Source organism: Eretmochelys imbricata, chromosome 21, assembly GCF_965152235.1.
Source record: "Eretmochelys imbricata isolate rEreImb1 chromosome 21, rEreImb1.hap1, whole genome shotgun sequence".
NCBI lineage: Eukaryota > Metazoa > Chordata > Testudines > Cheloniidae > Eretmochelys > Eretmochelys imbricata.
In genome coordinates, this window is record NC_135592.1 from 8,106,342 (window position 1) to 8,118,620 (window position 12,279).

Consider the following 12,279-nt stretch of genomic DNA (forward strand, 5'->3'; position numbering starts at 1 on the left):
GTATTAGCCTTTCCCTACATGACTTGTGCAGGACAACCGGACAGGTCAGATCCTTGAGTAGTGTAATTGGGCACTTCTGCATTGACGTCAGTGGGGCTGTGCTGATTTACATCAGCTGAAGATCCTGCCTCAGGGCTTCAGTGGAGATAGCATGAGCTAGTGGTCAAAACAGAGGGGACTGGGACCAAGTTCCCTGGGTTCTATTCCCAGCTGTGCAACTTTTGGGCGAATCACTCCGCCTGTCCAGGCCTTGGGGAGGATAAAATTCACCCACTTTTGCAAAGTCTATCAAGTTCCGAGAATGAACGGCATTATTATGGGCTCAGCTGGGGCCAATTCACCCTCATTCTATGGATTTCCATAGAGCTAGCCTGATTTACGCCAGCTGACGGTCTGGCCCATGTGGTGTAGATGCCAAGTGTTATTAAATACTTTGAGATGACTCTGGAAATGCTAATAAATTAAAAGAGCACAGGTTAGCTACATGGAGAAATTTTATTTTTTAAATCCTTTTATTAAATCTTTTGCCGTAGTATACCTGAAGAGATTTGATCTGCATTATTGGGATGTACACCGCATTCTGTGTGTGTGTTTGTGTGTGTGTGTGTGTGTGTCATCCAAACTGCCCTTTGCCAGGAAGTGAGGTCAAGCTCAGCTCCAAAATCTGTGTACCTATGGAGCGTCCCCATTTGCAGGATTTCTTATCCCCCAGTCTTCCTCCAATCCGCATTGAGCACAAACCTAAACAGATGCAGAAGGTTTGGCTATAAAAACACAATGAGTTTTTCCTCTCCTTTGATGCAAGCAGGAATCTGCTGTCCTAGAGAAAGGTTATAGCAGTGGAGAGAGAGGGGGGTCCATGCAAATGGAGCAAATTAGAAGAATGCAGCACTTTCTGATCTTTGCGATGGCTACCTGGGGTGCAGGACTCTTCTGCTCTTCAATTGATGCTTTCCAAAGGTAACGTTCTGTATGTTACTAAAGGCCTAAGGGATGGAGTGTGTGTGTGTGTGTTAATCTCTCTTGCATGTTTCTTTTCACTTTGGCTGTAACTGATGACAGAGGCCCAGATCTTCAGCTGGTGTAAATCAATGCAGCTCTGTTGACTTCCATGGAACGATGCTGATTTACACCAGCTGAGGATCTGGCCCTCACTTTTTAAAAGTTCACTCAACGGGTCTGGGCTTGCTTCGCTCTTGGTCCCTTGGGGAGGTTGCATTGGTCAGCAGTGTCTCTATTTTTAAAAATGAAGAGGGGAAGACGAAGGGTTTTAATTTAAGTCTTAGATTAGCTGTGGAACGGGTGAAGCAGAGGCTGTGCTGTCCTTAGCCAGCTGAGCTGGGTTTATTTCTGCTTTGTGTCTCCAGAGCAGCCCGAGCATTTACAACTATTTTGGCCCGTTTGCCTACTTAGAGACCCCACCAGCGATTGCCAACCTCTGCCATGTCACTCAGAGAAGGACAGGTAGCGCACAGCAAGGGCTTCCTCTGTTTCTAAATGCATTTCTCCAGGCAGATTCAGATCTCATTTACACTGGTATAAATTCAGAGTAATGCCACTGAGACTAACGGAGTGACTCCAGATTTCCCCAGTGCAAATGAGATGAGGATCCGTCCCGCACAATTTAAGTTAGGCCTTTGAAGGGGTTGTGGGAGAAGTTCCTACCCCTGGGTGATGGCTGCAGGGCCAGGACAGAGCATTCTCCACTCCTGGTAGAGAGTCTCTGGGGCAGAAACTTCACTGGAATGGCAAGTTGGAGGCTTTGTTGCCCCTTAGGAGACGTCTCTTACTGACAAAATAAGAACCTGAGTCAGGTCTCTGAGAACCAAGTAATTTTTTTTGCCTTGTAAACGCTTATTGGGACCTTGCCTCAGGGCCCAACGATGAGGTGAGGGGGGGTATTAGTGAATTGGTCACCCAAGGGTTGGTCCTAGACTGGAACACTGGACCCCATTGCTTCTGAGCTTTGGGAAAGGCGGGACCTGAATTTGGCTGCTTGGGTCCTCCTCTCGTAGAGCAGGTGATATTTTTCGGTTGAATTCTTTTTTTGGCAAAAAATGCAAACTTGGAGTCATGGAAACGCTTCCCACATTCGTGTTGGTTTTTGCCAAATTGTTTATGTTGGGCAGGAGGGAAAACTCTGCAAATTCTGAAACAATTGAAAGGTTTTGATTATTTTTTGTTTGAAACCACTTTTCATTTCCAAATTTCTTTCCCTTTTATTTTATAAAATGCTCAAAATCTAAACAAAACATTTTGTTCAACCCGAAACAATATTTCATTCGACTTTTCAACTGGCTAAAATAAAGCTTAAAATAAAATAAAGGAGGGAAAAGAAAAGTGACTTTATAAAGCTATTCGTGGCAACTGATACCCTGTATTGTGATCCTGTCCCATCCCATAGGGGTGCAGCCCACCAGCTGCTGGGACTCCGTAAGGAGCGGTCTCCCCTCGGAGTCAGTGCTACACCAATGCTCTGATACAGCACTCAGGGGTGCAGCATGAGACTGAAGTCCAGCAACCCGAGTGACCGCATGAGGGTCTGAAAGGTCCAGTGGCATATTCTGCAACTGCAGAGGGGAGGAACTACCGTGCCCTGGCCAAATTCCACCTCCTTAAACTCCCTCTGCAGTGTCCATAGAATATAATAGTCTCCTGCATCCTTGGCCCCGTGAGCATGGGATCTGGCCTCATGCAGTCGTTTTGCTCTACTCAGCTGTGACTGGCCTTAGGCGTGAGCAGCAACCGGTCATCTGGGGATACGTTTCCATAGCTCTGTGCTGATTGTGCCGGCCACCGAGCTGCTTCATCTTCCACTGGGATAAGAGGGGCAGTTTGGGGCAGCCTGTGAGCTCCAGACTCCAGTCAGGCTGGCAGATCTGCCATTCTGAGCCAGGTGTCTGCTGCCACCTAGAGTAACTGAGTTGCATTCGCCAGGCCAGCTGCCGTGGCTTAGCCTAGAGGAACGCCGGGTCTCTCGCCCAGCGTGGCTTTCTACAGGCCCGATTCTGTTCTCAGACCAGTTCTGCAGTGGAGTTGCTTGGCTGACTTCAGTGGAGTCACTCCTGATTTACACCAGCATCAGAGCAGAATCGGGCCCAGATTAAAGAACAGGAACATGGGGATTTTCAAGTGTTTGTGCGTAACGGGTCAGCTCCTCAACTGCTGTCGGCGTTGCCTCCTTTGACTTATATGACCCCAGCTGGGGTCTGGCCCCGTCTTCCCTGAGATGCAGAGGAAATCTGACAAGCTATCCGGCATCTTATCTTGCTGCTCACTCCAGGCACCTTGCAACCGTCACCCTAAGCCCCTGGCATTTTTCCTTCTTCCCCCAATGTATAGGATCCCACTAAAGAAAATGCCCTCAATCCGTCAGAGCTTGCAGGAGATGGGTGTGAAAGTGTCGGATGTCTTCCCTGCCCTGAAGCAGAATAAGTACGCCGGTGTCGCAGGCCCTCGGAACGGGACGGCCCCCACCATCCTCACCAACTACCTGGACGTGAGTTCCCCTATTGCTTCAGGACCCATCCCCAGGTCTCCTTCCGGGCCTACGGGCTTGTCAACACAAGAGTTGTACTGCTTTATCTGTCCTGCTGTCGTTAAAGCGGTACAATCCCCATAGCGTGGACGTAGCACTCTCTACTGACAAAGCTATTGCCACGCAGGGAGCCGATAACTTCTGGCCGAGCTATAGTATGTCTTTTAGAATGACATCTGGACTTGATTAAAAGACTTCAAGTGACGGAGAATCTGCCATGTTCCAAAGGTTCGTTACCATTTACACGGAAGCACTGAGGGAAACAGACAGGACCGTGAAATACAGAGACCTCTTCGGGGCAGGAACAATCTTGTGTCACCCTGACACCACTTAAATAAGACTGCTGTCGGGGGGCAGCATGGTCTAGTGTTTAGAGCCGGAGTCGGGGCTCATTGTTTCTGCTTCTGACTCGCTGGGTGATGTTGGGCAGGTCTCTTCACCTCTACAGGTACCTCTGAGCCCGGGTCCACAGACTGGGGCTCGCAGGGCTCCCGCTACAGTGCTAAAACCAGCTGTGTGGGCAGCATTCTTAAATTGTGTGTCGGGCCCACCCCCTTCCCTAGGCTTCAGGACTGAGCTGCAAAGTTGACACAGCTCCTTTTAGCAGGGTAGCGCAACCCCTGCGAGCCCGAGTCTGTCGGCCTGGGCTCAGAGGCTTGCTGCCATGGGCTGTGTAAACGTACCCAGTGCATCTCCATTTACACGCATGTAATACCGCCCTGTCTTAGGTGCTTAGACCGTCCCCGTTGCCAATGTATCTGAGTGCTTCACAACACTGAATGAGTTTATCCTCACCCCCCTGTTTCCCCCGAGTGGTAGTGGAGTAGTATTTTATGGGGGTGGAGGGGGAGCTGTTCAGAGACACGGGGGCCTAGCCCTGTTTCAGTCTCGGTGATGCCCGGCTTAAGCGATTTAGATGGCTAAAGTCCCATTTTCAAAAGGGACTCAGGCTGTTTGCAAGTCAATGGGACATGGGCTCTGAAGTGCCTACATCGGTTTTGGAAATTGCTCAGGCCTGGCAATGCTCAGCCTAAATCCCTTTAATAATCTGGGCCTAAGTGCCTTGCCCAAGGTCCCCCAGCATGTCTGTGGTGGAGAAGGAGCAGGTCTCCCATTGCCCAAATGGGGATGATGATACCTCACGACCAGGCTTGCAGGGAGTGACTTAAGCATTAAAGCTTGCTAATGGCTTTGAGGCCCTCTGATGGGGCTCTTGTTACGCTTAGGGTGCATCGATGGGAATGCAGGTCATTTCTCCTAAGAATAATGCTCTCTCCAGCACAAATCAGGATTGCCAGGGCTCACATTCAGTTCTAATGCTCCTCCTGTCGTGTATTCTCCAGACCCAGTACTTTGGCGAGATCAGCATTGGCACACCAGCGCAGACCTTCAAAGTGGTCTTTGACACGGGCTCGGCCAACCTTTGGGTGCCTTCCTACAGATGCTCTCCACTCTACAGCGCCTGCGGTGAGCCCTGGAGCGTCTCATGCCCACTGTCAGGGGCCAGATTCTGGGCTTGTGCAAATCAGGACTGACTCCATTTGAGTCAATGGATTGAGAGCAGAATTAGACCCCACTTCTTGTGGCTCCTGCAATCAGCCTGTATCATTTTCAGTAGGAAGGTTGCATAGGACCCGAGTAGGGAGTATGGAAGAAGCCTATGGTGTAACAAAAGTGCACACTCACACCTCAACGTGCATGTGAAATGATAGGGAAATACTACTTCCAGGTGGGACTGTATGTGTCACGATGCAGAGAAGGGTTCTGGACTCAGCCGCTTGGTGGGAGCATATACGTGATCATAGCAGGAGAGAGCATGGTTGATGGGAGGAAAGGACTTGAATGACATCTCAGAACAGATCTCAGGGAGTTGGGAATGTGGGAAAACTGCCGGAAACCACAAGCACCTGTGGAGGCAGTCTGAGCTTGTGATGAAGGGAAACGGAGATCTGGGCATCTATTCCCCACTCTGACACTGACCCCCTGTGTGACCTTGGGGAAGTCCCTTCATCCCTCTGAGCCTGATCCAAAGCCCACTGAAGTCAGTTGAAATACTCCCATTGACTTGGATGGGCTTTGGCTCAGGTTCTTGCTGTAAAAAGGGGATAATTCTCCCCTGCATTGCAGGGGGTGGAGGAATTAATTAACCTTCGTGAGGCACTCACATACTATAGCGATGGAAGCAGATAGCACCAGCCTGTCATGCTGATTGACTTTAACTCCCGCCACCCTCCTTTCTAATGTATCCCCAGTGTCTCACAACCGCTACGACTCTTCCAAATCACGCACGTACCTGGAGAACGGAACGGGCTTTGCTATCCAGTATGGATCAGGAAGCGTGAAAGGCTTCCTCAGCCAGGACGTTGTCATGGTAAGTGCTGGCAAAGCCATGCTAAGGATAAACTCCAAAGCCCATTGAAGTCAATGGAAAGACACCCATTGACTCCACTAAGCTTTGTATCAGGCCATAACCCCCCTCCCCTCCCCCCCGGTATAGGTCAAATCTTCCACTCAGTAGAGCACCATTGACTTCAGTGTAGACATACCCATTGCACCAGCTGGGGATCTGGCCCATTGACTCAGTGGATTTCTGTCACACCTTTCATCTGCAAAGATCCCAAAGCACTTTACAGACTGACAGGATTGCTTCCCCCATCAGTCAAGCCAGCTGTGTGTCCTGGAACATGGACACGCCAGACAACCACGTTCCAAAGCTGGGTAGAGCAAAGTAGATTACAGCACTTTGAGTGCACGGCAGCAGCGTCCACACGGACAGTTAGTGTGCGGCAGGCTACAGAGGGGTCGATTTACACCTCATCTTGCCTCAAGCTAAGTGTTCACGTGGACAAACCCTTCCTTTTCCCTGTAAATGAAAGCAGAGATTCTCCCATAATCACTGGATTCCTGGAGTTTCGTGCTTTAAGAACCATGCCAAGAATGGGAAGGGTCCTGAAAAAATCGAGAGAGCTGGCAACACTGGAATGTCCAAAGCGAAGAGTGTAGTGGGTTTTGTTTAAACTCATGTCACCACAGGCATTGTTAAGTTACACAGGGCGAGGAGCCTGTCCAGCTTTCCCCCAAAATACAGGAGAAGCCAGGGTTTTTGTGGCTCCACCTGCTGTGATCTGGAGCCTGGTTGAGCACCACCAACTCCCCTCAGAGGTCAGTGGGAGTTGTGGGGCTCAGCATGAAAATCAGGCTTTTGAGAGGGATGATCTCCATTCGCTTGCAGTCCCTTGAGCAGCAGGAGTGTTTGGGGTGGATGGGGGGCAGGGCAGCTTCTGCAGTGGTTCACAGTGGCTGTGGACAGGTGTGCACAGGTTAGAGCAGCCCCTGTGGCAGCTCTAACCCGCACTGCAGACTGCAGCAGCCCCTGAAAACCCCAGGATCAGGGAGCTTCGCTGCTTATCCCTTGGTCCCTGAGCTGGGCTCTGCACCGGCGCATGGATGAATCAGGATCCTATGTGCTACCAGCCCTCTTGAGTGTTTAAATGAGCAACATGCAGAATACCCGAGTGCACGATATTTGTGCACCAAAGAAAAGAGCACCAGACCCCCTTGTACGCTCCACTGATCTGCACTGTCTCATACTCTCCTCTCCCCAGGTGGCTGATATCCCCATCATCCAAGTTTTTGCTGAAGCCACGGCGCTGCCTGCCTTCCCCTTCATCTTTGCCAGGTTTGATGGGGTGCTGGGCATGGGGTACCCCAGCCAGGCAATCGATGGCATCACCCCAGTGTTTGACCGGATCCTCTCCCAGCAGGTCCTGAAGGAGGATGTGTTCTCCGTCTACTACAGTAGGTGGGTGTCGCTAGGAGCAAGCAGCCCGTACCACAGAGGAACTGGGAGCGCTGCATGAGTCTATTAGTCTTGTATAGTGTGGTGGGGGTCCCCGGGGTTCACTGCTGCAAGAGCAATGAGTATAAAAGTTGTCTGGGTTCAGAATTATGGCCTTGTTTAGCATGGCCTTCATTGTCCAAGAAACAGAAGAGGCGGAAGGTTGGCAGGGTTGGGGTGCAGCCTTGGAACTGAAGAAGCGGGGAGCTATGGGCCAGGATGGAAGGGCACAGGGCAGAGCTCAGGTGCCAAGGACTGGAATAGTAGGAAGAGGGGCTGTGGACCAAGATTGAAAGGCAGGGCACAGTTGTGTTGGGGACCCATTACTGGAATAACCAGGGTGTTGCAGGTCAGAGTGAAAGGCAGACCTGGTCAAAAATTGTCATTCAAAACATGTTTTGGTGGAAAATGACTTTTTTGTGAAAAAAATAATTTTTCTGTAAGAAATACCCATTTGGGACCCCCCAAAAATGTTCAGGTTCTTGTGAAAAACTGGAAAACCCCCAAACCGAAATTGTTTGGGTTTTCCGCAGGTGAAAATGGGCGGAGGAGAAGTCGGTTTTTCAATGAAACTCCGAAAACTTTTGAGGAAAAATATTGATGGAAATAAAAATGTCTCCATTTCCAGCAACAATGTGTGTGGCATCGACCCCGCTTCCCAGCCAGCTTTAGGGAAAGGCTTTTGGAAGCGTGCCTTGGGGGAAGCCATCTGCACAGTGCCCAGCCCACACTGGTGCTGTCACTTCCTGGCTTTTATGAGCAGTAAAACTAAATTCAAGAGACAAAAAATAATGAGAAACAAATCCAGAAATCAGAATGTGAAGCGAAACCTGTGGATCTCGTGCTCCCTAATAAAGGTGCGATTGTCAGTGATGGACAGAGCCTAATGACTCCTTTCCCAAAGTCCTTGGTCTGCAGTCCTAGGCCAAATCCTCAGCTGGTGTAAATGAGTGTAGCTCAAGGCCAGCTTGCACCAGCTACGGATCTGGCCAGCTGGTATGCAGAGCTCCTGAAGGCAAAATCTCCCTAGGACCCTTGTTTTATTAGATTTCTCTTTCTTTGCAGAGCTTCGAAGTAAGAAGATGATCAAACACAAACCCTCTCAAGGCATCACCACACTAACAATCACCCTTGCACCCCGGTTCTGGGCGGTAAACTCTGCTAGCTCTGCCAGAAACATACCAAAAAATGACTCCCTTTAGCAGCCCAGTACTGGTTAGTATGAGCTCCCTCTGCACTTATTGGGCCACTGACACAAGGTCAATTACACTTGCTGGAACACTCTTCGGCCTCTAAAGCACAGCCTTGCACAAGCAGCCTGGTGGCAGCTTTGCTAGGTGTGAACTTGAGATTCTCAAGAAGCCTCTAAACAGAGCTTTCTGCATGCTGGAGCCACCTCCCAGATGCTAGTCACCATGCCCGCTAACTCCCCTCACTCGATTCATCTAGCACATGGGAAATCTGCAAGGCATCATGTCTTGGTCCTTATGGGGTTTCCCCATCCCCTGCCTTTCTGGAGTGGAGACCTAGAGAAGGGACAAGATAGGAAGTTACTCTGTTGTGTTTTATGTCCTAGGAACTCTCTTCTGAAACCCGGAGGGGAAATTATCCTTGGAGGAAGTGATCCAGCCTACTACACTGGGGATTTCCACTACCTGAATGTCAACAAGAACGGCTACTGGCAGATCAGCATGAAGGGGTCAGTAGCAGGGAGCACACCTAGGCCTTACATAGCTCCCTCCCTCCGAGGTGGGGAGGGATTTGGGGAGGCACGATAGAGTTATCAAGGCTGGAATCAGGCTGGATCACTGGGGTTAACCCCTCTAATGCCTGCAAAAAGTGCTGGGGGACAAGTAACATTGGATCCCAAAGGTTAACAAGAATAGTGCTGAGTCCGTGTGTAGCCCTCCTTGTGTTCAACATGAGAGGATTACCCCACGGTCCAGTCCTGAGAGGTCGGTAAGCCCAGTTCACAGGCAGGGAGACTGAGACACTGGGTGTGACTTGTCCAAGGAGACACAGAGTCATTGGCAACGCAGGGCAAGAACCCATTCAGCACGCACGTGCACACAAGCCGCCCCATGCCCTGGGGTTCCTGACCCTGAACTGTGTGTGTTACAGGGTTGGGGCTGGGAGGAATGTGTAGGAGCTAGCAGACTGATGGGGTCAGGGCCCAAGAAGAGCGCTTGGGTCTGTTGGAAGGGTCAGAGCAGATGTACGTCAGCACCTAGCAGAAGGATGTGAAGGGAGGTGGAAGGAAATGGACTGGGAGGGAAAGAGTTGGTGCTGATTGGAGGGGCAAGCAGAGAGAGGGAGGTACCTAGATGAATGTAATTTCTAAGGCTCCTGTTGACCTTGGTATTAAAGGGCAGAGGTGACCGGAGTGCTGTCGGGAGGGAGAGGTTAGGGGAAAGTCAGAGCTCTTTCCTTCACTCCCTAGGGTGTCTGTCGGTGCTGAAACGTTGTTCTGCAAAGAAGGTTGTTCGGTGGCCATCGACACGGGGGCTTCTTACATCACCGGCCCAGCAGGCTCCATAGCTGTGCTGATGAAAGCCATCCAGGCAACGGAGCTGGCGGAAGGAGGGGTGAGCAAACCCACCCTTCGCTCCTGTCCATCTGCTCGCTGGTTGGCATGTGACCAAGCAGCCAGCTTCATTAGGTCCCGACCTGGGAACTAGGGCAGGTGCTAGGGATGATAGGGATGAGATTACAATTGATTCCCAGGGGAGAGTACTCAGCTTGCCTCTACTTGGCTGTGACAGGGCCCCTGTTCTTCCAGACCATGGGGTAGCACTGGCCATTCCCACTGGCAGAGACAGGTCATCTCATCCTCTCCCAGCGGTGCAGGAGCAGATGGAGTGTGTTGATGACTTCTCCTTTATGAAGCCAGGGGTCAAAGACTCCATGTGCGTTAAGGCTGGCCAGGGGTGGATAAGGAGAGAGATTCCTTTTGGGAGCATAGTCACAACCCCAGGCAGAGGGAGGCAGAACAGGATCCCTGGCCCCCAGGTTTTTACTGTCTTGTTAACGCGCTCTTGATCTCCTTCCAGCTTGTTCTGTGTGGTTGCACCTCTTTGGGAGACCGAGTGAGGTAGTCCAAGAAGCCCAAATGAGCAGTGAGGTGGGAGGGGGGTGATATGGGATGCCCCCACACTGTTCAGTCTCTGTTGCTAGCATGGGTCTGCTTTATCAAATGAGTTGCAACAGCCTCTAGCTGAGGCTACTTGTGCCTACAGTAGATTCTTTGCTGGACCATCCTTCTCTGAACCCCAGGAGACCACCTCTATAGGACCTAATCGCCTTCTCCTTCCTTCCTCTGCTCCAGTATATTGTTGACTGTGACAAAGTCCACCTGCTGCCCGATATCTCCTTCCACCTTGGCGGGAAGGTCTACGCACTCAGTGGCTCGGCCTACGTCCTCCAGGTGAGACGCCTGTCTTGTTATTCCTGGCGGTGGGAGTGGATAAGGCAACTGCTGCTCCTGACAAGGGATTTCTAGGTGATGCCCACTAAAGAACATGTGTGATCGTGTTAAGGGCAGAGAAGGGTTTAGTAAGAGATCACTGCAGGCAGTTCCCCAGTTGTGTTCTTTATCTGGTTCAGAGCTGTTATTTTGAATTTCATCAGCCGTGGACTCCAGACTTATGCCCTGTATATTGTACCCATAACACACCTAGGAATAAAGATAAGCCTAAACCGGAACTAGTTTTTTCAAAGCTCACGAAGTTTGTGGAGGTGTCTGGATAAACTAGGACCTGACTCCAAACCCCACCCCCTGCTTTTACAAAACACAAACTCTCTTTGGGTAATTTCTCATGTTCACAGCAAAATCTCAGAGTGAAGCAGGAGAATCTGGTGTGCGGGGCAGGACCTGAGGTGGGGAGCAGAAATCTGGAGCAGGCCTGGCTGGAAAGCATAAACTGAAGTGTGGACCAGATTCCTGGGAGAGTTGTGGAGCTAAGTAGCAACCGGGAGGAGGCAGTCACCTGGGGCATTTCAGGATCTAGGGAAACAAATTCCAATCCAGGGCAGGATTCTCTCCCCCTGGCGTCTCTCTCCTCATGAGCTGGGTCTCTTTCCTTTCATAGCAATCCCAATATGGAGAGGACATCTGCACTGTGGCATTCGCAGGTCTGGACATTCCTCCTCCAACCGGCCCCCTCTGGATTCTGGGAGCCAGCTTCATCGGGCAATACTACACTGAATTCGACCGGCGGAGCAACCGGATCGGCTTCGCCACCTCCCTCTGACAGCAGGAGTGGGGGAGAGGGGTGTGGGGGAGAGGAGAGAGGGTATCGGTTTGGAGAAGAAACACAAGACTGCCAAGGAGAAGCATTTTAAACTGTGAAAGAAAATAGCTTAGCGGAGTAGTTCCTTAAAGGCACAGAAAACACATTCTGTCTATATTTAAGTAAAACCCCCTTATTAGTCCACTTTGAAAATCAATGCTACACTTCAGTGATAAGCCTCAGAATTAACCCTCTTTGCTCCAGGACTCCTCCACTCCACTGTCCCCATCACGCAGGCACTGATCTCCTCTTCCCCAGGGACTGGGTCTCATCACTTCAACTTTTATTTTTCCAATCTGTTTTGAGCCTCTTTTTGCCACAGCTGGACTTACTGCTACTTTCCTACCCTATGAGTCAGCTGAGAGAGACGCTTTCCCATAGGCCCGAATTTTCTATGGGTGTAATACGGTATATTTGGGTGAATTTGACCTCTACCTAGGTGCCTAAATGAGAGCTGAGAACTTTAGAAGATCTGGCCCTAATTGGGCGTACTAAGTGCTTGGAAATTGGGCCCTGAGCTCTTCTGAAAAATTAGGACCTTATTGGCACAGTGATAAGAATGTTTTGGAAAGGTGACCTACCAAAAAAAGTCTATTTTTAATATAAAACCGAGG

General features: G+C 50.4%; 1 protein-coding gene across 1 annotated transcript; it reads left to right on the forward strand.

The window, feature by feature from the left end:
• The first annotated feature begins 906 nt into the window (after nt 1-906).
• REN (renin) lies at nt 907-11,626 on the forward strand. Its single transcript, XM_077839327.1, has 9 exons — nt 907-960; nt 3,343-3,499; nt 4,882-5,005; nt 5,791-5,909; nt 7,144-7,340; nt 8,953-9,075; nt 9,817-9,961; nt 10,702-10,800; nt 11,465-11,626. Exons 1-9 carry the CDS (start codon nt 908-910, stop codon nt 11,624-11,626), a joined length of 1,179 nt encoding a protein of 392 aa, XP_077695453.1. The 5' UTR covers nt 907.
• The last annotated feature ends 653 nt before the right edge of the window (nt 11,627-12,279 follow it).